General features: G+C 43.3%; 1 protein-coding gene across 4 annotated transcripts in view; it reads left to right on the top strand.

Annotated features, from left to right (window-relative positions):
- Kif13a (kinesin family member 13A) overlaps positions 1–23260 on the top strand; it is a 178683-nt gene that overhangs the window by 139725 nt on the left and 15698 nt on the right. For 2 of the 4 annotated variants that reach the window (XM_048799833.1, XM_048799832.1), the window contains exons 21-33: positions 485–658; positions 3062–3213; positions 4513–4645; positions 4819–4965; positions 8689–8727; positions 10330–10429; positions 11878–12004; positions 13818–13873; positions 16499–16623; positions 16850–17026; positions 17702–17794; positions 18114–18266; positions 19700–19777. In XM_048799833.1, coding sequence (XP_048655790.1) covers positions 485–658; positions 3062–3213; positions 4513–4645; positions 4819–4965; positions 8689–8727; positions 10330–10429; positions 11878–12004; positions 13818–13873; positions 16499–16623; positions 16850–17026; positions 17702–17794; positions 18114–18266; positions 19700–19777 — 1554 coding nt within the window. The remainder of the gene's footprint in view (positions 1–484; positions 659–3061; positions 3214–4512; positions 4646–4818; positions 4966–8688; positions 8728–10329; positions 10430–11877; positions 12005–13817; positions 13874–16498; positions 16624–16849; positions 17027–17701; positions 17795–18113; positions 18267–19699; positions 19778–23260) is intronic. The other 2 variants (XM_048799835.1, XM_048799834.1) reach the window with 1 other exon arrangement.

Here is a 23260-nt window from a genome sequence, read left to right as displayed (position 1 = left end):
TAATCTCTGGATCACATATACTGAGTAATACAGCAAAATGCTACATAAGGACCTATTCTACTGTGTTGTTTAGGAAATGACGACAAGAAAAGAAATCTACAAGGGTTCTGCACAGGCATGATATTTTTCTAAACATTTTCAGTCCTCTGTCAGGTTAGCCCACAGGTGTGGTAGGCTCACCTGTGTTGGGCACGTGAGGAGTGTGTGCTGCTTAGTGAGTCAGATCACATCTGTATCAGAAACTTGGTCAGTAGGAAGGTTTGCAGGGATGTGTGTACTTGTTACCAGGTTTTCCACTGTAGATAGAGAACTCTGGTACAGATTTCATTATACATAAAACCTTTAATGAAATGCATCAAGTGTTCTCAGATGACAAATGGTAGACTGCTTCATTCCATCACCTTCTCTTTACTTGGAGACAATATAGTGTGTGACTTAATGTTCCCTTTATAGGAGTTATATTTGCATCTTTTAATCTCCTCAGGTCAAAATCAAAGAGGCAACTGGGTTGCCCTTAAGCCTGTCCAATTTCGTCTTCTGTCAGTACACGTTCTGGGACCAGTGTGAGTCTGCCGTGGCTGCCCCGGTGGTGGACCCCGATGTGCCCTCCCCACAGTCCAAGGATGCCCAGTACACAGTGACCTTCTCTCACTGTAAGGTACAGATGCCATTGCAAAGTGAGCTCCAGGGCTGGGCGTGACTTGGAGCTAGAGCCCGCGCTGTACACCTGTACACTGTATGCGTTCCAGGCCCTAGGGTCAGCGTCGAGCACTGCAGAAAAACAAAGCAATGAAGCAAACTGTGTCGGGGCAGTGGAGTCAGGTGCAGCTGTAAAATCCAATCATAACTTCCAAGGTTTCCCCATAAGAGTTTTCATTAAATGTAACATCTTATTGGACTTTTTAACCTCAAAATCAACTTTTACAAATTTGAATAATTTAGAAATATTTAAAACAAAATCTGAAAGACTTCAACTTGCAGTCTTATTCTACAGACTTTTGACCACTAGTAGCAGTTTTCTATACTTGATTTTTTTTGGGTTTTTTTATTTGTTGGTTTTTTGAGCCAGGGTCTCACTGTGTTGCCCATGCCAGCTGTGAACTCCTGGGCTCAAGAGATCCTCCTGCATCAGCCTCCCGAGTAGCTAGGACTGCAGATGTATGCCACTGCACCTTGCAATGTATTTTAGTAGAATATTTTCTATGCCTTGCAACTCTCGTATGTGTAGGATGAACATGTGCATATACACATAAATGGACATAGACATACACCTTTACATCATGCACATGTAATTTGGTTTAAAAATATTTTACAAAATGAGGATCACACTAGGCCCTGCAAAATTGTGAGCCTCTTGATGTGTGAGTTGTTATAGATACTTCTCATTCTTTTGGCATAATATGCTAAGCACAGCGTTCTGTGTGAATTTTTAAAGAAAATATAAAATGGAAAAGGGGAGCTCATGGTGAGTGCAGGTGACTGACCTTGGGGGAGGCACTGCCTGCTCTCCTTTTATAGGGGACTGCCGGCAGTTCTTTTCTGAAAGACCAACTTTATGCTCTCTGAAATTGTCCTTTTCCTGGACAATTCTTGATAGATATTCAAGACCCTTTCTTTTTCAATTTATAATTGTGCTTGTTCTTTCCAGCTTTACACTCGGAAAACACATGCATATCACCACCTATCAAATTTCACATAGGGAAAGATTGTCAAGTCTTTTTCTAAATATAGCCTTCATGTCTTTACTGTATTTAGCAAGTCTGTTCTCCAAATATTTATCAATCATTCTTTTGTTATTGTTCTCTGAATATTCTTTTTCTTTTGTACTAGAGATTGAACCCAGGGATGCTTCACCACTAAGCTACATCCCCAGTCCTTTTTATTTATTTATTTTTTGAGACAGAGTCTCACTAAGGTGCCCAGGTTGGCCTCTAACTTGCAATCCCCCTGCCTCAGCCTCTCAAGTAATTAGGATTACAGGTGTGTGCATCATACTCAGCCTGTTCTCTGAATATTCTTTTTTTTAATATTTATTTTTTAGTTGTGGTTGGACACGATACCTTTATTTTATTTATTCGTCTTTATGTGGTGCTGAGGATCGAACCCAGGGCTTCGCACATGCTAGACGAGTGCTCTACTGCTGAGCCACAACTCCAGCCCTCTGAATATTCATTCTTTTAAATATTCCTCATGTTTCTTTGGATCTACCAAGTGGTTTCTTTAGAAGTAGAAAAGGATGATGTCTGAATTTTAGGTGCATCCTGGTGGTTAAAGACTATTTAACATAAACTATTTCCGGAGCCCTAGGTGCACTATGTAACCTTAAGTTTTTTTTTTTTTCCTTCTAAAATTCTGGGTCTGTCTCCAAATAAAATGAAAACACAGTATAACTCAGTGTAACACATTGTTTCTATAAATTACAGTCACACAGTGACTCCACCTGAGAGTATCCACTTGGGATTCCTCTGAGATGCTAATGGAAAGAAAATTGGTTTTGTTCTTTTGCCTGCTGCATAATTCGGGGTGATCTGCCACATCTCTCAGCCAATTCCCTATCCATTTCCAAACCGTCATCTGTTTGTGCTTTAGAATGGGGACCCAAGGTGGCAGGGCTTAAGGGCAAGAGCATACATAAGTCATGAAGATAACTGTAGAAAATTGAATTCCATCATTACTCTCCCAAGCCATGGTGAGGAGCAATCCTTTGATTGAGTCCGTGCCAGCTGGAAGTCAGAGTGGCCCTGCAGAACCAAGAAGGAACCAAGAGGAAGAGAATGCAGATTGAGCCCTGCAAAAACCAGCTAGCAGTTTGACTTTGAATAAGTCCTTCTCTTCAGTTTCCTCACTTAGAAAAGAAAGCGGTTGAATTAAATAGCCTCACAGTTTCCTGCCAGATCCACTATTCTGTGCTTCTTTATCATTTTCCCAGAAAATAGAAGGGATGGGTTTAAGGTAGAAACAGGCTAAAATCCTCCAGCATGAATCAGTGTGCAGTTGAGGGCTAAGGGATTTCGCAGTCTGCTTATGCGTGGCTCCTGTCTTGCTCTCCTTTCTTACCCAGGACTACGTGGTGAATGTCACCGAGGAGTTCCTAGAGTTCATATCAGATGGAGCGCTGGCAATTGAGGTCTGGGGCCACCGGTGTGCTGGCAATGGCAGCTCCGTCTGGGAAGTGGACTCTCTTCACGCTAAGACAAGAACATTGCATGACAGGTGCGTCGTCAGCTGTGAGCTGGAAGCACAGGGTCACTTCATTCGTGAGTGAGAGAGAAGCCAGACGGTGACCCCTGGACTGTACTTGTCACCTTGGACAAGTTACTCAACGTCTCTGTGCCTGCTTCCTCCATTAAGTCACACACTATTGTCTCCAATTAAAGAATAATTGAAGGAGCAGCCAGGCACCAGAGAAATACAGGGGGAAGGTGGTTATTTCAACAGACCTAACTGCGACAACTGCAAAAAACGAGTTAACCTTGAGTTTACTTTACACTGGACACAAAAATTAATATGAGATAGATCCCTAGCTTTAAATGCAAAACGAAACTATAAAGCTAATGGAAGAAAGCAGGAGGGTATCTTTACAATTTTGAGTTGGTCGCAAATTCTTAGGCCACAGAAAATGCTAATCGGAGAAGAATAAATTTTTTACATTGATCTTAATCAAAATTAAAAGTTGTGCCCATGAAGGGCTGGATTTGGCTCAGTGGTAGAGTGCTTGCCTGGCACGTGGGAGTCACTGGGTTTGAGTCTCAGCACCATATGTAAATGAATAAATAAAACAGTGGTCCACCAACAACTAAAAAAATTTTGAGAAAAAGAGCTGTGCCAATCTAAACATATAACTATGAAAATTAATAGGTAAGCCACCATCTGGGAGAAAACTGGCAATTCCTTCTATGACCCAACAATCCCACCACTAAGTATTTAGATATTTAACCAAGAGAAATGAAAACCTATGTCCATAAACAGAGGTGTATACAAATGTTCATTTCAGCTTTATCCATAGTGGATAAAAAACTTGGGGAAGTTTCAAACAACCCAGATGTCCTTCAGTGGGTGAATTGGTAAACAAATACAATAGAGTCTTACTCAGCATTAAGGAAAGAACTATTTATATCCATTTGGATATCAAAAATCATTATATGAAACCAGAGAAGCCAGACCCAAAAGAGTCCATTGGTGTGATCTCGTTTATATGAAGTTCTGGAATTGGAAGAACTCACCTGATTGGGTGGCCTCCTACCACAGGTTCAGGGGACTGAACGGGGAGCGACAGAGTGGTGGGAGGGGTCCACAGGTGTGTGCATTTGCCCAAACTCTTCAAACTCTGTGCTGGAGCTCCGGGCGTGTCACTGAAGGTAAGTTCTGTCTCAATACATGCAAGCCATCGGAGATCACCTATGTGATGGCCGTGGCACGGTGCCCAGCACGGGGGGCGTGCACAGTGACTGATGGCTTGCTCCGTTACTAATATTGGACGGTGACGCTGTTTCTTGTTGGGTCATTTGGCAGGTGGAATGAAGTAACTCGAAGAATAGAGATGTGGATCTCCATATTAGAACTGAATGAGTTGGGGGAATATGCCGCCGTGGAGCTTCATCAGGCTAAAGATGTCAACACGGGGGGCGTCTTCCAGCTCAGACAGGTACTAAGCGTGTTGCTCGATCCGAGTTTCCACTCTCCCACGGTTTCTGGGAATTTTCTAATAATTCATATTTCTGTTCCCCAATACTTTCCCTTCCCCTTATTCCTTCTCCTGTGCCTCCCCATCCCCATGCCTGCCACCTGTCTTCCCCCACCACCACCACACCTCTGCAGGGTCACTCCCGGAGAGTGCAAGTCACAGTGAAACCTGTTCAGCATTCAGGGACACTGCCGCTCATGGTTGAAGCCATCTTGTCGGTATCCATTGGCTGCGTAACTGCCAGGTCCACCAAACTCCAAAGAGGGCTGGACAGTTACCAGGTAAGGCACGCAGATGTGAAGTGGTATTTAACAAGGATCGGGGTAGGGGTCGTGGCTCAGTGGCAGAGTGCTTGCCCCCTATGCATGAGACCTCCCAGTTGGATCCCCAGCACTGAGGCAAAGGAATTAGATTGTACAGAAGTAAAGAAGTTAATGCTCTCTGATGAGGACCTGCTTGGGAATCTAATAGAACTTGTATCAACCACATATCTTCCCCCAATTCACATTTCCACCCCTTGCCTGTTTCCCTAGATTTAAAACACTGTGTTTGCTCATTGTTAATTAATAATAACCTATTTATAAACACACATATTAATGCTATAGTAGTTATTTACTTTAGGCAGGTTTATTTCATATCTGGCCCAAAATTTGTTGGACATTTGATGTCGCTGCCTGGCCTGATCCACTTTAATGCCATATTTGCCACCGTACTCTTTGAGAATGAACCAGTTCTTTTAAAGCTTTACTCCTTTTTTTAAATAATAAAGCTGTCCTCGTGATCATTTTTGTCCATTGAATCTCCATTTCCCAAATATTATGCTCTCATTTAAAAATAAAAAAGATGAAAACTTTAAAGAATCGGTCTTCATGTTGCCAGGCAAACCCTCTTGAGTCATCCCCAAGAATAAGCTTTAAAGTGGGGGCTTGCCCCTGCACGGCCTGTCGGAGGGCGTGTGCTCCCGGCTCATCGTCCGTCTGGAGCCGGAGCCTGAGCCCTGCCGCCTGCGAATGCTTCATCTCCCATCTCAGACCCTTTTGGCTTCGTGGCATTTAGACAGATTTTTCTGAAAGCTCAAAATCAGGGCACAGACTGTTGGCTCTAAGAAGGGATGGCGTCGCCAGACCCCGCCTTCCCTCGTCCTTCCAGCCCCGTGTGTGATATGCTGCTCCGGGCTGGAGGGTGAGGCTCTGTGGGGTGGCTTCCCCCGACCTCCGCTGGCCTGGGCAGGGAGGTGGACTGCAGGAGCCTCATCCCTGCTCAGTCCCTCACCTGGTGGTCAGCTCCGGGGACCACTGCAGGGCTTGGTAGAGGTGAGCAGAGACCTGGGGGTCAGGAGACCAGGCTCGTCATCTCTCCAGCTCTGCCAAGTCGTCGCCTTCGCCAGATAATTTAAAACTGAGGGGTTTTTTTTCCCCCCTTGTCCCAAATGGCGAAGACAATTATTCTCTGAGGTCTGTTTCTGCAATAAAACTTTGTGGCTTAATAAATCTCAGATATTAGATGAACCATTGAGTTTGTGTGTCTTCAACTGTGACCTTACAAAACATGGATCTTCAACTGGCTGAGTGTTCCCATTTCAGGGAAATTGTAAGGATTGGTTATTTGCATGTTTTAGAATGGCTCGACCTCTTGAGTTAAAACTGACCTTTTTTTTTTTTTCATCAAAATGTGAACTCTGAACCATTAGCCTTTTCTCAGTGCTCTGTTCTCTTTTTTTTTTTTTTGGTGGGGGTGGGGGTGGGGTGGGGGGGTGGAGGGTGGGTACTGGGGATTGAACTCAAGGACACCTAACCACTGAGCCACATCCCTAGCCCTATTTTGTATTTTTTTTTTTATTTAGAGACAGGGTCTTATTGAGATGCTTAACACCTCACTTTTGCTGAGGCTGGCTTTGAACTTGTGATCCTCCTGCCTCAGCCTCCCAAGCTGCTGGGATTACAGACATACACCCACCACGCCTAGCTGTATTCTCTTGAAGAATATAGTACCAGGGCTGGGATATACCTCAATGATACAGTGTGTGCTTAGCCTGTCTGGGGCCCTGGGTTCCTTTCCCAGCAACACACACACACATACACACACACATTCACACACACATAAAGCATAGCACCAGCTATGCTGGTGACTGGTTTTAAATTTTTTTTTTTTTTGATACCAGGGATTGAATCCACTGAGCCACATCCCCAGCCCTTTTGTTTTTTATTTTGAAGCAGGCTGTCGTTAAGTTGCTTAGGGCCTCACCAAGTTGCTGAGTCTGGCCTTGAACTTGTGATCCTCTTGCCTCAGCCTCCCTAGTCAAGTTTACAGTTGTTCACCACTGCACCCAGCCAAACTGTAATGATGTTTAGGTTAATATCTCTTCTATTAATGAAAAGTGTAGTCACTTTGAAGGCTATTTTTCCCTTTGCTGCCATGTTCAAGGTCATGGCTACTAACTTTTGTGGACATAGTATTTCATAATTCTTATTCAGTAGCCAGAAGCCAGTACAGAGTGTACTCATTTCCCAGTGGCGTCACATCACGAAAACTCTGGCCTGTTTTCAGGTGAGGGAAGTCCCTCCTTAGCTTACACTCCCCAAGTGTGGTGGAGTGCTCCTGTCACCCCATTGACTCTGGGGGACTAAGGCCCAATGAGTGAAAGTTCAAGGTCATCCTGGGCAACTTAGTGAGGCCTTGTCTGAAAGCAAAAATTTTTAAAAAGGATTGGGATGTGGCACAATGGTGGAATGCTTGCCTAGTGTGGGCAGGGCTCAGGGTTCAATCCCCAACACCACACACAGGCGCACACACACACACACACAAACACAACATCAGTTTAAGGTAAATTTTTTCAAGATTAGGCTTACATTTAATAAGGTAGTCATATAACTGGTAATAATGGTTACTAGGCCTTCAAAAAAAAAGTGTAGTGTATTTTGAAGTATAAATGTGAATATAATTCTAACTTTTTAAAAACACTTTTAGGTTAATATCTTTTCTATTAATGAAAAGCATTTCGTTATAAATTGGGTTTTTATGATCTTGTTTCTCAGGAAAATTGTCTTGATCAAAACTTCTTTGGTGGTAGACACCTGTTATCTCAGCTGCTTGGGAGGCTGAGGCAGGAGGGTCACAAGTTCAAGGCCAGCTTTAGCAATTTAGCAAGACCCTGTCTCAAAATAAAAAATCAAGAAGGGCTAGAGATGTAGCTCAGTGGTAAAGTGTCCCTGGGTTCAATGCCCAGCACCAAAATAAAATAAAACAAACAAACAAAGACCTGTGTTTGCACCTTGGTACTTTGTTTTTATCCATGTAAGGGTGGGTGCAGGAAAGACCACTGAGGTTGGAGACAGAGGCCCAGCTTCCAGCCTGGCTTCCAGGATTAATTCATTTCATCCTACAGGTCTTAGTTTTTTCCTGACCAAAACCAAGATTGGGACAAAGAATCTCTCAAGTCCCTCACGGATTTGCAATTCTGTCTCCCTCAGCCCACCCCAGATCTCAGTCAGCCTAGCCGTAAATACATATTACCTGTCCTTTGGTATGAGGCCTGGCCCAATGGTGTTGGCTTCCATCTCCATCAGAGAGAGTTCTGCTTTTAAATAACTGCTCTATATTTTAAAAATTCTTTAGAAGCCAGGTGTGATAGCACACATGCCTATAATCCCAGTTACCTGGGAGGCTGAGGCAAGAGGACTGCAAGTTGGAGGCCAGCCTGGTCCATTTAGTGAGAATCTGTTTCAGATTTTTAAAAAGGACTAGTGATGTCGCTCAGTGCTTCCCTAGCATGTGTGAGGCCCTGGGTTCCATCCCCAGGACTGCGGGGGGTGGGGGGGAGAATCCTTCAAATTTTAGACAAGTGAATTAAATCCATAACCCTTTTTGAGATTCAATGAAATGTTTTGTTGTGCTGACGTTGTGTGAGCCGACCATTATAAATGTTAAGCTCTAAGAATTATTTTCCCTGTGTGCTGTTTGAGAAACAAAATGCATGTCCTTTGTGTTTATTTTTTTCCTACCAGAGAGATGATGAGGATGGTGATGATATGGATAGTTACCAGGTATTGCTACTGCTGTCAATCCTGTGGCATGGGGCACAGCTATTGCTAATTGCCAGCATTTGCAAAGTGGAAGCCAGGGAGGAGGAAGGAGGACCAGGGAGCCAGAATATGCAGTTTTTTACTTGCTTTATATTTGCTTTCTATGTAATCAGGGGTGTGGTCCTTTTTCTCTTATTTTCCCTGTTAATTCAAAATTTGAAACCCAATACTGTATTTGGTGCTCTGCCATCTGGAATCACTAGCTTATAAAGCCCTGATAGGCAAGACCATTATCACTTAAAAAGACTTGCATGCAGTCTTCTCCATCTATAGTCTAGTCTTTCCCAGGCTGAACTGCACTGTGCTTCCCACATCCAAGGAACTAGCATTTTTCCAATAAGCCACTTTACTTTTAAAAAGACTTTACTGGCTAGAAAAATGGGAGACATTCATGCACTTCATTTTGTTTAGCCAGTTTTCTCCTCATATTAGGGTTAAGCTTAGTTTTTTTCACAACCTATAGGATTTAAATCTCAGCTTTTTCTTTTGGAAATGCACAAAAAAATATACTCACATGCAAAACAAGCACTAACTGGCTCCATATCAGAAAAGTCAGTCAGTGTGGTCAGGATCAAAGTAGCACACCTAGATGAAGGTTTTGGGGATTGATTCCCAGTTTGTACTTTTCTACACAAGTTAAGAGGGTATTTATGCAGTGTGCCTTTCTGTATGTCAATCATGGGTGCATTGTGGGAAAAGCTTCAGAGAGCCCCAAGAGTCTCCTCCTAATGTAATATTTTAAGAGTCATATTAAAACAGGCCAGTCCAATAGCATTTCAAATAGAATTGATGGGGTTTTTTTTCCCCTACTCTTAATTTCATAAAGAAAGAAAAAAAGGCAAAGCAAACTTTTCGGGCAATGTCAGTGTCCCCTTGGACCTCAGCAGTGCCGTTGACTAACGTCTTGTGGCTTTTTCCGCGCTTCCTGCCGCGTTGGTCCCAGTGAAGGCCGACAGCCGCTTCGGGGATTTCTTCAAGCATGGCTGAATGCATGTTGGGTTTTTGCATGGAAGAACCTTGGTTAGACTCATGGTGGAGGTTGGACATGAGGTCTGTGCAGCAACTTCAAAAGATTCCCTGTTTGCATTTCAGAAAATAAATGTTATTAGACCATGGAACTATGAACTATGAAAATGCCTGACATTTTCCTTTCAACTTGGTGTTATGTGATTTGAGCTCTGTTCATGGTATCCTTCTGCTTTAAATTGCACATCTGTCAGTGAATAGCTACCATTTAAATGCACATACACACACACACATACACACACAAAAAAATATATATATATATAAAAATCATTCAGCGGCTGGTATGGTTTGAGCTTATCTTGCTTTCTATACAATTATCCTCTTGGAGATCCAAGGCTCTGATTTCTGTATACCGACATCCTTGATCCGCATGCGGTGTTACTGAGGCCTCTTTGCTTTCTTGCCTATTAATCACCCAGCGATGTTCAATGACCTTTTCCTAATGAAAAGTTTCCTGATCAATTTGAACATATTTTTAAAAAGAAAGAAACGGTGTTCTACGCACTGTATAGGAGATTCTTTCCTCCATCTTATCAGGAAGAAGATTTAAACTGCGTCCGAGAGAGGTGGTCAGATGCACTCATCAAACGACGAGAATACTTAGATGAGCAGATTAAAAAAGTCAGCAATAAGAAAGGTACGTGCAATTAACTCCCAGGAGGAGCTTCTGTGCTTGTAAGCAGCAGCAGCAGGTTGTGTTCTTCCCTTGATTAGACAGAAGAATCTTGGTTTTTTGAACTTGAAACAGACATACAGATACTTGTGAATCTAATTATATGTTGTTGGTTTACAAAGGCTCTGAATTTGAAAGTAATATGTTTTCATAAATCTCTGAGCTTTGTCATAAAATTGTCACATTAAAGGTCAAACTCACATTTGAGTCTTGTTGTTGATGGACCTTTATTTTATTTATTTATATGCAGTGCTGAGGATCGAACCCAGTGCCTCACACGTTAGGCAGGTGCTCTACCACTGAGCCCCAGCCCCAGCCCTCACATCTGGCTTCGATGAACACAGATGTGATGGATCTCAATATAGCAGTATGAGGTGCACCAGGGTCAGAGTCAAGGGTTCACAGCAGCTTGAAGGTTCTGAGACCATGCTGGTTGGCACCTGGCTCCTGGTGGGCAGTAGCCTTGACCCCAGCTGGGTCACGGTGCTCTCTGCAGCTCCCTTGCTGCCGAAGGACACAGCTTGCTTTGGCTGGCAACACCACTTGGATTCTGGAATAGAAATATGCTCTTAAAATCCTTAGTCTCTCCCTCCGACTTCAGGGTCTCCGTGTTGAGGTTGACCCAGCACCAACGCACACATCTTGAATGTTGATCCATTTTATACAGAAGTTAGCCAAAGTTCTCTCAGGAGACATCTTGGTTCAGCTTGTGGTGTCTGGTGGGGAATGTGCTCAGACCACTTGTGAAAACTCACTTTGACTACACCTGGGAAGCCCCAGAATTGAATTATGGATAAAAGCATTCCAAAGTAGAGCAAATAAAATCCCTTTTCATAATAAGCAGGAAGGAAGAGAAAAAAGTTTGACCCTCGGCAACTTAGCGAGGCCTTGTCTCAAAATAAAAGGGGCTGGGGATGTTGGTCAGTGGTTAGCGCCCCTAAGTTCAGTCCAGTATCCAGCGCGCGCACACAAACACACACACAGTTTTACAAAGCATAGTTTATGATGTCCTTAAATTGTCTGTCATTTTATAAGATGGTATCTAGCTTTATATGCCACATCCATTATTTCATTTGATCACTTCAGCAAGGTCATGAAACACACTGACCTGAGTTTCCACTGTTTGACAGATTAGGAAGCTAGGACTTGTCTTTTGAAGGCTTTCCCATATTTCAGTGCTAGGAACCTAAGTCCTCTTGCTGCCTTCTTCTTTTCCTGGCATGCTGTGGGTACCGGGGCTGGTCCAGCCTCTCCCAGCCTCGATGCTCAGGCCTGACCTTCAAAGCCGCAAACCCTTTTTTGGGACGTAGTGATGTGTAAGCCATGTGGGTGTCACTGAGTGCACATCCGTCTCCAGTGTAGACGCTGTTCTTCCCTCTCCTGGGCACCCATCCCCTCATTTTCTTCTGCAGACAAGACAGAGGACGACGTGGAGCGGGAGGCGCGGCTGGTGGAGCAGTGGGTGGGGCTGACGGAGGAAAGGAACGCTGTGCTGGTGCCCGCCCCGGGCAGTGGGATCCCCGGCGCCCCGGCTGACTGGTGAGGCCCCCTGCCTTCTGTGCCCTGGGGGTGGGTGTCTACTGCCCGTGGCAAGAGCCATGTCCATGGCTTTCTAGGATTGTCACAGTGAATGCCAAGGAACTGAGCTGTCAGGAAAGGGCCACCCAACCCTAGTGCTCCCTCCTACTGCAGCCAGCTTCCTCCTGCAGGAAGCCAGAGAGATTGCTGACCCTCCAAGAATCCAGTGCCACTCCTGTATTCCTCTGAATGAGAACTTGGACACTGTTTCCTGATCTCTAGGAATCCTATCATGTTGGCTAAAAAGGATATTCCCAGAGTGTAGTGGACAGTTTTTTAGGTTTTGTTGGTGGTGGTGGTAGTGCTGGGTATCAAATCCGGATCACTTTACCACTGAGCTATATCCCTGGCCCATTTTATGAATTTTATTTTTGAAATAGGATCTTGCTAATTTTCTCAGGCTGGCCTCAAATTTGCGATCCTCCTGCCTCAGCCTCTCTGAGTCATTGGCTGAGATTACCCAGGTGTGCCACTGTACCCAGCCTTTTTTGTTGGTTTGGTTTGGTTTTTGGGGTGCTGAGGATTGAACCCAGGGCCTGGTGCATGTTAGGCAAGATCTCTGACACTGAGTGACATCCACGACCCTGTTTGTTCTTATTTTCCCTAGTATGTGTTATTTTGGTAACTAGCAAAGAGTAAGCACTTAAGCCTACGTAGTCAGTCAATCAGTTGATTGATAATCGATGCTTGGTATGTTCCTGAGAAACAGCCTAGTGCCCAAAGCTCTGGAGTGAAATAGTTTGGGATTTAGTTCTTGGTTTTAGCTCTTCAGTGTGTGTGTGTGTGTGTGTGTGTGTGTGTGTGTGTGTGTGGTGTTGGGAGAAGGCACGTTAAACACCTTGCTTATCTTCACACAGCCGTCCTTGTAGATTACGATGTACATAAAATAGCTGCACCACCATTCGGTGCATGGTAGGGCTGCTTCTTGCTCTCATTCTCTTTCTAATTACAAAAATATGCCCTTGAGACTGATTCCCTTTGAATGCAAAATGTGCATGCCCAGATAGTTTAATTTGGACACACTTAGCAACCCTCGTGATATTGTCTGCTTGTCTGTGGATACATGGAGCTGTAACCAGTTCCATGGTTCGTTTATGCAACTGGAGAACTGAGTCTGCAAGTGCATGACTTGTGACTGGTTGTCTCTCCCTTGGGTTCCGCCTCCTGCTGGAATCCCGTTCCCCGCCGTCTCTGCTGGCCCCTTGGGGGGAGCCAGCTCCTTCCCGACCTGATTGTTTCTCAGAGCCCTCTCTAGACAGTCCTCCACCTTAGCACAGTCTCCCCCATTTCACATATTTTCAAACTTCAGAGCCACTTGAGTAGTTGCAAAATGTGGTCCTGGGTTGTGTCCCTCATGTTCTAGGAGAGGCTTTGTCCTGCACCCGAGGCCTCCTCCTTCACACGTCTCGCGTGTTCCTCCAGGCTCTTAGCTGTTGGCCCCTTTGTTCACTTCCTCTAGATCCTCTAGCTCTGATCTATCTCATTACCACCACCTACACCCCTGTTCCTTCTCCCCATCACTAGAATTAGTTTTAGAAAGTCTTCAAATGACCTCTGTTTCAATTGGTTGCATTTAATTCACATATCTGGCGTTTCCTGCACATAAATCCTGTAGTCCCCAGGACTGGGTTGTAGGGAGGTGAGCGTGTAAAGCTAGGCCAGCCACAGAACCTGCCTCTCCACAGGGCTTCTCTTCTGCTTCCATGACCCTGTTTTATAAACCAGCAAGATAGCAGACAGATACTTTATTGTTAAATTTTGTTATTAAATTTAGGATTCCACCTTCTGGAATGGAAACCCACATACCAGTTCTCTTCCTTGATTTGAATGGTAAGTTCCAGGAGCCACCACATTTAATTAAAATTTGTCATGTATTCAGACTCACATTATTTCGATCTGTAAATCACTTTTGTAATTGCTCATATGCCGTGTCTAGGTGACATTGTGGTCCATTCAAACATATGTAAGCATGACAGATAGTATCACTGACAGAAAGATGTAAATATTTAATTAAAAAAATAAGAACAGTTAGGGGCTGGAGACGTGGCTCAGTGGTAAAGCACTTGCCTTGTATGCATGAGGCTGTGGGTTTGATCCTTAGCAACACACACACACACACACCCCACTTAGGAATATTGAGAATTATGTACAAGAATATTAAAGCAGTTGTTCTGAAACGTTGATATTACTTCTGAAGCATAGGATGGCTTCTGAGAAGGACCCATTTGCTGGTGAGAAAGTTCAGTTCCAAGTGGGGAAAGTTACCCCAGTCCCAGCGTTTCCAGCTGAACGTTATTCCTGTCTCTAGATAAATAAATCTAAGTACCCATCGGAGTTGAAGGGAGTTACTTTTATTTTATTTTTAAAAAAATGGAACTATGAAATGTAAAAATCCCCCCCCCAAAAAAAGTCAAATGGTGCTACATAAGACATTTTTGTTTTTCTTAGGAGAAAGGAGTTATATGGAAACTTCTGGAAGTTAAAGACAGATTAGGATCCATCATGTATTTGTTTGTTTACTTGTTGTAGATGAACACAATACCTTTTTATTTTATTTTTTTTTAAATTTTTTTAGTTGTAGTTGGACACAGTACCTTTATTTTATTTATTTATTTTTATGTGGTGCTGAGGATCAAACCGAGCATCTCACACGTGCCAGGCAAGCGCTCTACCACTGAGCTACAACCCCAGCCCCTGTTTATTCATTTTTATATGATGCTGAGGACTGAACCCAGTGCCTCACTCATACTAGGCAAGCGCTCTACCACTGAGCTACAACCTCGGTCCCCCATCATCTTAACTTAAAACCACTCATGCTACTTTTCTTCCAGCCTTGGTCACATGGAAAACAGTCTTATGTGCTATGACTCCACAAAAAGATGACTAAGACTGTATGTAATACAGCCCCCTCTCATCTCAGGGAGGTGAATAGGATTCCATCACTGGGCTCAGACTATGCTGTTTGCTTTTACCATTCTTCCAACCAAATGTAGGTGTGCATTCACAGGGTCAGCTGCTGCATAATCTGCTCCTTTTGTAGAAGAATTAAAAAAAAAAAAAATCTTAAAATAGCAAATGTCACAAGACTTTTGAGAAAGTCAACAACAACAGCTTCCTTCTCTAGGAGAAAAATCCCTCTTTTCATCCAAAAATATGAATTTACACTTTAAAATGTGTATTTGTAAAGAAACTCTGATGGTTTATTCCAATATGAAATCCATCTTCATGTCTTTATGCTTCTTTATCACATCAAAGGGTTAGCTATAAAACTGGATTTGTGTTTCTGTACTATGAAGCTATAAGACGAACCAGGATTTTGAGATATATATGACTTTCACCATCTTTTTCTTTCCAAGTTACAACAAATATTTGGAATTTACTGCTGTGGTCTAGTATGTGCTTATCATAATAGTGGCCGAAACTAGAAGACATTTTGAAAAACCCTGAAGGTCATCCATTCTTGCCATGTATTTAGTCTTGTTGGAACAAAAGGCAAAGAATTCACAAACACCACGACCTAAGCACCTGTTTCAAATTAAAATCAGCCTTGAGCTTGCAAAATAATTTTTTGATAATTAAGCAATTTGCAACAGAAGACCTATGTCAGTTTTTTTTTTTTTTTTCCTCCTGGAGAAGTCAGCAGATAACTGCATCCTAAGAGTTTCTGCGTTGATCTGGAAGCTGAAACAAAACAAAAAGCAGGCTTTTCCAAACCACAGAGGTGGCCTGTAGAAAGATATCCGCATTTCAGTGGGGAAAGTGGCTGATGGAAGAGGCAGTGGTACCTGCTTTAGGAGTCTACTCAGAAGTACCTGCCACGTCCCCAGTTCAGAATTGTGTTTTGAGATGAATATAAAAGCACCTGAATGTCATGAAAATGTTCTTCCCTGTGTGATAAGGATCCTCACATGGTCCAGCAGATGCAATCAGCCTGCCGAGGTCCACTTGCCCAGACCCACGGGCTAGACAGCCAGCTGAGGCGCTCATCACTCCGCGAGCCACATCCCCAGCCCTATTTTGTATTTTGTTTAGAGTCAGGGTCTCTCTGACTTGCTTAGCACCTCACTTTTGCTGAGGCTGCCTCTGAACTCTCAATCCTCCCACCTCAGCCTCCCAAGGTTCTGGGATTCCAGGCATGCACCACCCGCCTGGCTAGAGTTGTATTTTTAAGGAATTAAAGTCATTGTGATCTTAGAGTATCTGTTTCAATTTGAGGATAGAGAATGAAAGAAAAAAGTTATGTCACATGTAAACATTTTCTATAATAAGTGTATTTTGGGGCTGGGAGTGTAGCTCAGTGGTAGAGTACTTGCCTAGTATGCACAGGCCTTGGGTTCAATCTCTAGCACCTCAAAAAGAAAAAAATATAAATATGTTTTTGAATTTGGGGTGATTGCTTAAAAACTATCTTTCCCCTACCTCTTTATCCTGTGCCTTAAACTTGAACTTGGTTAGCGGATGACCTCAGTGCCAACGAGCAGCTTGTGGGTCCACACGCATCGGGCGTGAACTCCATCCTGCCCAAGGAGCATGGCAGCCAGTTTTTCTACCTGCCCATTATAAAGCACAGCGATGACGAGGTAATTTATCCCCAGGTCTGTTGGAGGCCTCTGATTAGCACTCAGTGGGGTGGGGCGGGGGAGGGCTGTCTTCCTGATAAGCCATTGTGGTCTGCTTTGGGGAGGAGGAGCGGGGACTTCAAAAAATAAATCATTTGTGTTGTTCAGAATAGGTGAGGAAAGAAGTCTGTCTGACTAGGTCAAGTGGAACTTATTTCCGTCTCGCCATGTTTTCCCTCCCTCCTAGGTTTCAGCTACTGCCTCTTGGGACTCCTCAGTACACGACTCTGTTCACTTGAACAGGGTCACACCGCAGAATGAAAGGATTTACCTGATTGTGAAGACCACCGTCCAGCTCAGCCACCCGGCTGCCATGGAGTTGGTATTAAGGAAACGGATTGCAGCCAACATTTACAACAAACAGGTAGCAACAGAGGCGCTCTGGTGTGTCTCCCAGGTCCCAGTCTTCCTTCTGTCCCAGTCCTGTTTCACAGTGTGAATACAGGGAAAGGGCAGAATGTGGCCACACTGGCCAGGTTAGAGCCTGACTGTCATTTCTCCAAGATCACTGGGCGTGTGGCCCTCAGAGGTAAATGTCATCCCCAGAACACTTGGCCACCTTGACGGAGAGGAAACCCGTCATCCTGGCAGTGACATTTTATGGTTTGAAAAAGTAGAAATATAGACTAAGAGGTTAAGTCTCAGGCCCAGTCAGGTTAGAAACAAAACCAGGACAAAACACAGACTGCAAATGAGTGCCTGTGCAACCACTTGGCCAGGTCACATCTCAGAGTGCTGGTGTTCTGGAAAGACTGATTAAAGGGAGAGATTAAATGGAGTTAGCAGAGGGGAGGGGAATACCACCACAGAGACTGTGTGCTGCACACTCCGCAATGCAGTCTCCAAGTCACTCCTGGATGATGTTGTCCCTCAGAAGTATAGACAGGATATTTAAGTTTATAGGGTTTTTTTTTTCCTGTTTTTCAGAATATTGTGTGTATATATCAAAAACATAAGTATTCATAATGCATTTACAGTGGGTAAAATATTGAGCCTGTATTTGTTACACAGTTTAATCCATCCTTTTCTTTTCCGCCAGAGTTTTACACAGAGTTTGAAGAGGAGAATATCATTGAAAAATATATTTTATTCCTGTGGGGTAACCTATGAAATAGTCTCCAACATACCAAAGGTAAAATATATATTATTTAAAAACAATTTTTTATTTCTTTATTTTTTTGCAATGCTGGGGATCCATCTCAGGGCCTGGTACATGGTAACTAAGCAAGAACTCTGTCATTGAGCCACATCCCGAGCCCTATTTTGTATTTTATTTAGAGACAGGGTCTCAGTGAGTGGCTTTGCACCTTGCTGTTGCTGAGGCTGGCTTTGAACTTGGGATCCTCCTGCCTCAGCCTCCCAAGCTGCTGGGATACTGCACGTGGTCCCACCGCACTTTTGAAGAAAACGTTGTCCACATGAGTACTGTCACTTTTCCCCTCTCTCTTTAGGCAACCGAAGAGATCGAGGACCGGGAAACCTTGGCTCTCCTGGCAGCCCGGAGTGAAAACGAGGGCACGTCCGACGGAGAGACGTACATTGAGAAGTACACACGGGGCGTGCTGCAGGTGGAGAACATTCTGAGCCTTGAACGGCTCCGGCAGGCGAGTAACTGAATAGCTGGATGCCTTCACCCCAGGGAGCAGGGACGAATTTGTAACCAAGCACCTGTCTAAAGCTATCAGAGAAGGAGAAGTCACGTGGCAAATGTCTTTATTGAAAGGATTTTGACAAAATAGTGCCCCAAATAAAGATAATGCGAACTTTCATTGAATACTTCCAACCTGCCAAGCACTGTGCTGGAATAACTTAAGATACTGTTCTCTGGTCGCTTTTTCATCACTGTGACCAAAATCCTGACAAGAACAATTTTAGAGGAGAAAAAACGTTTATTTGAGGGGCTCACGGTTTCAAAGGTCTCAGTCCACAGATGGCCAACTCCATTGTGCTGGGCCCACAGTAAAGTAGCACATCATGGCGGAAGGGTGTGGAGGAAGAAAGCAGCTCAGGTTTACCAGAGACAAATGTAAATCCCAAAAGCACATCCCACCCACCCACCTCCTCCATCCACACCTAACCCTCCTACAGTCACCACCTAGTTAATCCATTCAAGTGCTTAGCATTACAGTGATCAGCTTAAGGTTCTCCTAACCTAGTCATTTTACCTCTAAACTTTTTTGCATGGTCTCACACATGAGCTTTTAGGGTTCACCTCATATCTAAACCATTACAGATACGTTGTTTAATTGTCAAAGGTAAAACTGTTGTAATTCCCATTTTTAAATGAAGAAATCGAGTCTGAGAAAAGTCAGCTCCCTTGCCACAGATTTCACAGCTACTTAGGAAAGGGTACAAAGTCAGATGTAAACCCCAAGCAGCTGGATTCCAAAGTCCATATGTTTAACCACATGCTGCCACTCTCTCCCTGATTCTGAGACCCAAGTTAATTTTTGAGGTAACAGCGGAGACGTTCAAGCACAAGTGGTTCACTCTGTATTGGAACTGTAAAACCAGGTGTATGTCCTGTGTTGACCGCACGGGAGCAAGTGGTTGACAATATGGAAAGTCTGTGTTGAGCAAACCAGCAGGAGAAACCCGACTGACAGCTGTCAGGATCATTTTCTTTTAGTAGAAACCTAATTGCTACCTGAGTGAAACACAAATAGCATAAAACTTCTTTGTTGTTTTGCAAGTGAAATATACAGCTAGAGGTATCTTCTCATTTCCTCATTTTCTCTGCGCACTCCTCTGTCACTTGTGTAAAAATATTCACAGTTGAAATGTATTTTGCCCAGCATTTTTTCTGGTTTTTTTTTTTTTTTTTTAATATTTTCAACGGAACTGTGCAAATAAAAAAAAAAAAAGGCAGGCGCAGCAAAATTGCAGTTTTGTAAATATGGATTTGTGTGCATGCGTGATCCATATTAGCAAAGTGATCTTTTCATCTATATTTTATAAATCTTCTACAAATACATGTGTCCCTTTAATAATGAGATGAGACATTCATGAACATTATCTTTAAATTATACGTTGACAGGCCGTCACCGTCAAAGAGGCACTTTCCACCAGAGCCCGGCACATCCGGAGGAGCCTCAGCACACCGAATGTTCACAATGTAAGCTCGCGCTGGTGGGGACTTGCTTCCTGTGTGACCTGCCTCAGGATTTTGGTGGGGGCCTCAGGGATGGGAGGCTGGGGCTGGCACAGTGGGACTGTCACTCCTGGCATGGGAGCACCTCCCCCAGTGTGCTGAGCCTGCTTCTCTGTACCAGGGACGCAGCAGAGAGCCAGGCTCAATGTATCCTTGCTTCTCAGCTCCTAGTCTTTCTTTTGACTGTTTTGATCATCTTTCTCAACCAATTCACCTAGAAAATTCAGTCGACAGAAATTGCCTCTGGCAGAGGGGACACTGTCATGGGAATAAAGGACAGATTAGTGCATGGACCAATTTCAAAGCTTTCTCTTCCCAGAAGCAGCAGAGTAGAAGTGAGAGCCTTCTAAGGAAAAGCACAGAATTATTTGCCTTCCCTATCTCCAGAATTACCAGAAAACTATTAAACCACAGTGAAGGTTTGCAAAGTTGTCTTACAGCACACAGAGGAAATCACAGCAGAGAGCAGTAATCTCTGTCCCAGGCGTTGCCTCTGACCACAGTGCAGGCCCTAGGAAGATAATAAGACTCAGACAGCTGTAATAGAGGAAACTCGGCCCTGCTGAGTAATGAACCCGAGAAGAAATCAGGATAGAAATCAGGAAGTATTTACAACTAAATGATAATAAAAACAGGCATATGTTGATATTGTAGGATGCAGTTCAAGTGGTATTTAAATGGAAATGATGAGCCCTAAGTTCCCTGTTCTTCTTATTTATTCATCAAAATACTAGACAGTAGGGCTGGGGTCGTGGCTCAGTGATAGAATGCTCGCCTCCCTTATGTAAGACACTGGGTTTGATTCTCAGCGCCACACATAAATAAATGAATAAAATAAAGGTCCATCGACAACTAAAAAAAGAAATATTTTTAAAAATACTAGACAATAGATAAAATGAAAGAGTGAGAGTTACTATTAGGAAATTTATGGTTCTTACGTTAAAGCTGGGGGGCGGGGAGGTTGGTTTGGTAGTGTGTACCTGAAGTCCCACCTACTCAGGAGGCTGGGGTGGTGGGGGGAGAGTCTCTTGAGCCCAAGAGTTCAGGACCAGCAACATATTAAGCCCTATTTCAGAAAGGGGGAAGGGGGGTAAACGGGCTGGGGGATGTAGCTCAGTGATAGAGTGTGTGATTGACATGTGTAAGGTCCAGGATTAAATTTCCAACACCAAAACAAAAAACATGAAATAATCTAAATGTCTTTCTTTCTTTTTTTCTTTAAACCTTAACCTAATCAAGACTCCAGGTCTAACCAGGCACGGTGGTGCATGTCCATAATCCCAGCAGCCTGGGAGGCTGAGGCAGGAGGATCGAGAATTCAGAGCCAGCCTCAGCAAAGGCACTAAGCAACTCAGTGAGACCCTGTCTCTAAATAAAATACAAAATAGGGCTGAGGATGGGCTCAGTGGTTGAGTGCCCCTGAGTTCAATCCCTGACACCCCCCACCCCCCACCGCCCAAAAAAGACTCCAGGTTTAGCTACTAACTTTCAAAGAACACAGATGAAAGTGTTAAATACCACCACAGAAATTCAATTAGCAAAATCCAGACTATGAGACACTACAGGGGAAATGACCTAATTTTTTTTAACAAATTAAATTTAATTAAATTGTTTTAAAAACAGATAAAACCCCAAAAAAATTCAATTTTAAGAAAAGGGAGAACTCGTAGATTTAAAGACACTGAAATATATCAGTCAATTGCAATGTATGAATTATTTTGATCCAGATCCAAAATAAATTAATTGTGAAAATGTTTACGAGACATTTGAACATGACCATATATTTGATAGTATCTATGAATCACCTAAGTTGTATAGAAATGATAATGTATTGTGGTTATGGTTTTTTAAAAAGGCGAGAGGAAGAGTGCCTTATATTCTACAGATTTATAGATAAGACAGGTGCAGTGGCACACACCTATAATCCCAGCCCAAGGGAGAAGGATCACAAGTTCAAATCCAGCCTGGGCAACTTATAGAGGCCCTATCTCAAAAAATAAAAAGGCTTGGGGATGTAAGTCAGTGGTAGAGTGCCCTGGGGTTCATTCTCCAGTATCACAAAATAAAAATAATAATATTAAATTGAAAAGGGCTGGTAAAGTAGCTCAGTAGTAAAGTACCCCTGGGTTCAATACCCCGTCCTGCAAAAAATAAAAATAAGAGAGAGATTAATAGGCAAATAGTTATAGACACAGTTTTAGTTAGAAAAAAGAAAACCAGCATCATTTAAGTAAGGAAAGAAATAAATATTAGAACAAAAAAAATATTCAAATAATATTAGAACAAACTTAAGAAAAATAAAGAATCAGCAAAACTGAAAAGCAGGTTGTTTAAAAAGTCTGGTCACGTGGACTGGCTTTTTTAACAAGATTCATTGGGAAGGAAAAGAAAATATGAGAAAAGATACAAATATTAGAAATGAGAAGATGGATTTTTTTTTTTCAGTCAGTATTGGGAATTGAACCCAGAAGTGTTCTACCACCAAACTACATCCCCAGCCCTTTTTATTTCTTATTTTGAGGCAGGGTCTCACTAAGTTGCCCAAGTGGGCCTCAAATTTGCAATCCTCCTGTCTCATCCTCCTGAGTAGCTGAGATTATAAGCATGCACCACCATGCCTGGCTATGGGGTGTTTTCATCAGAGTTCTAATAGAAAAAAGTCAGTAGCAGCCTCAATACTCATTAACAGGAGAATGGAACAAAATAATCCACCACGCTGTGTAAGACCAAGTGTAGTAAGACAACACCTACATGAAGTACAAAAATATGGAAAATGAGGGTGGTAGAGCACTTGCCTCGCACGCAGGAGGCCCTGGGTTCCTTCTCCAGCAGTGGGGGACTGGGGTGGGGACTACAGAGATACTGATTATTGCTTTTTTTCCCCTTTATAGTTACTAGGAATTGAACCCAATATCACTGCACCACGAGTTACATCCTCAGCCCTTTTTACTTTTTATCTCGAATACAACGTTTCTGAGGGTCTCACTAAGATCCTGAGGCTGGCCTCGAACTTGCAATCCTTCTCCCTCAGTTCCCTGAGTTGGTGGCAGTATAGTTTTGTGCCACTGCACCTGGCTGCTATTTACTGTTTATCTGTGTTTGCACATGTGATTACACAACATAGGTGTGGAAGTAACTTCTTATTGAGTGTAGTCATTATTCCTGGAGAGGGAAATGAAAGAAGAGAGAGGTCACACAGCATTCAGGACATCCGTGGCGTGACATTTCTTTCTATAAAAAGACAATTACAGGTGGGCGTGATGGTATTTGCCTGTATCCCAATGGCTCAGGAGGCTGAGGTAGGAGGATCACAAGTTTAGGTTCAAAGCCAGCCTCAGTAACTTAGTGAAATCCTAACAACTTAGCAAGACCCTGTCTCAAAATTTTTAAAAAGGCAGGGGGTGGGGGCAGGGCGGGGTGGGGGGATGTACTCTTAATTACCTGGGT

Source organism: Marmota marmota, unplaced genomic scaffold, assembly GCF_001458135.2.
Source record: "Marmota marmota marmota unplaced genomic scaffold, marMar, whole genome shotgun sequence".
In the NCBI taxonomy this organism is placed as follows: Eukaryota; Metazoa; Chordata; class Mammalia; order Rodentia; family Sciuridae; genus Marmota; species Marmota marmota.
The sequence above is the reverse complement of the archived record's forward strand: the minus strand, read 5'-3'. Positions and strand labels throughout refer to the sequence as shown.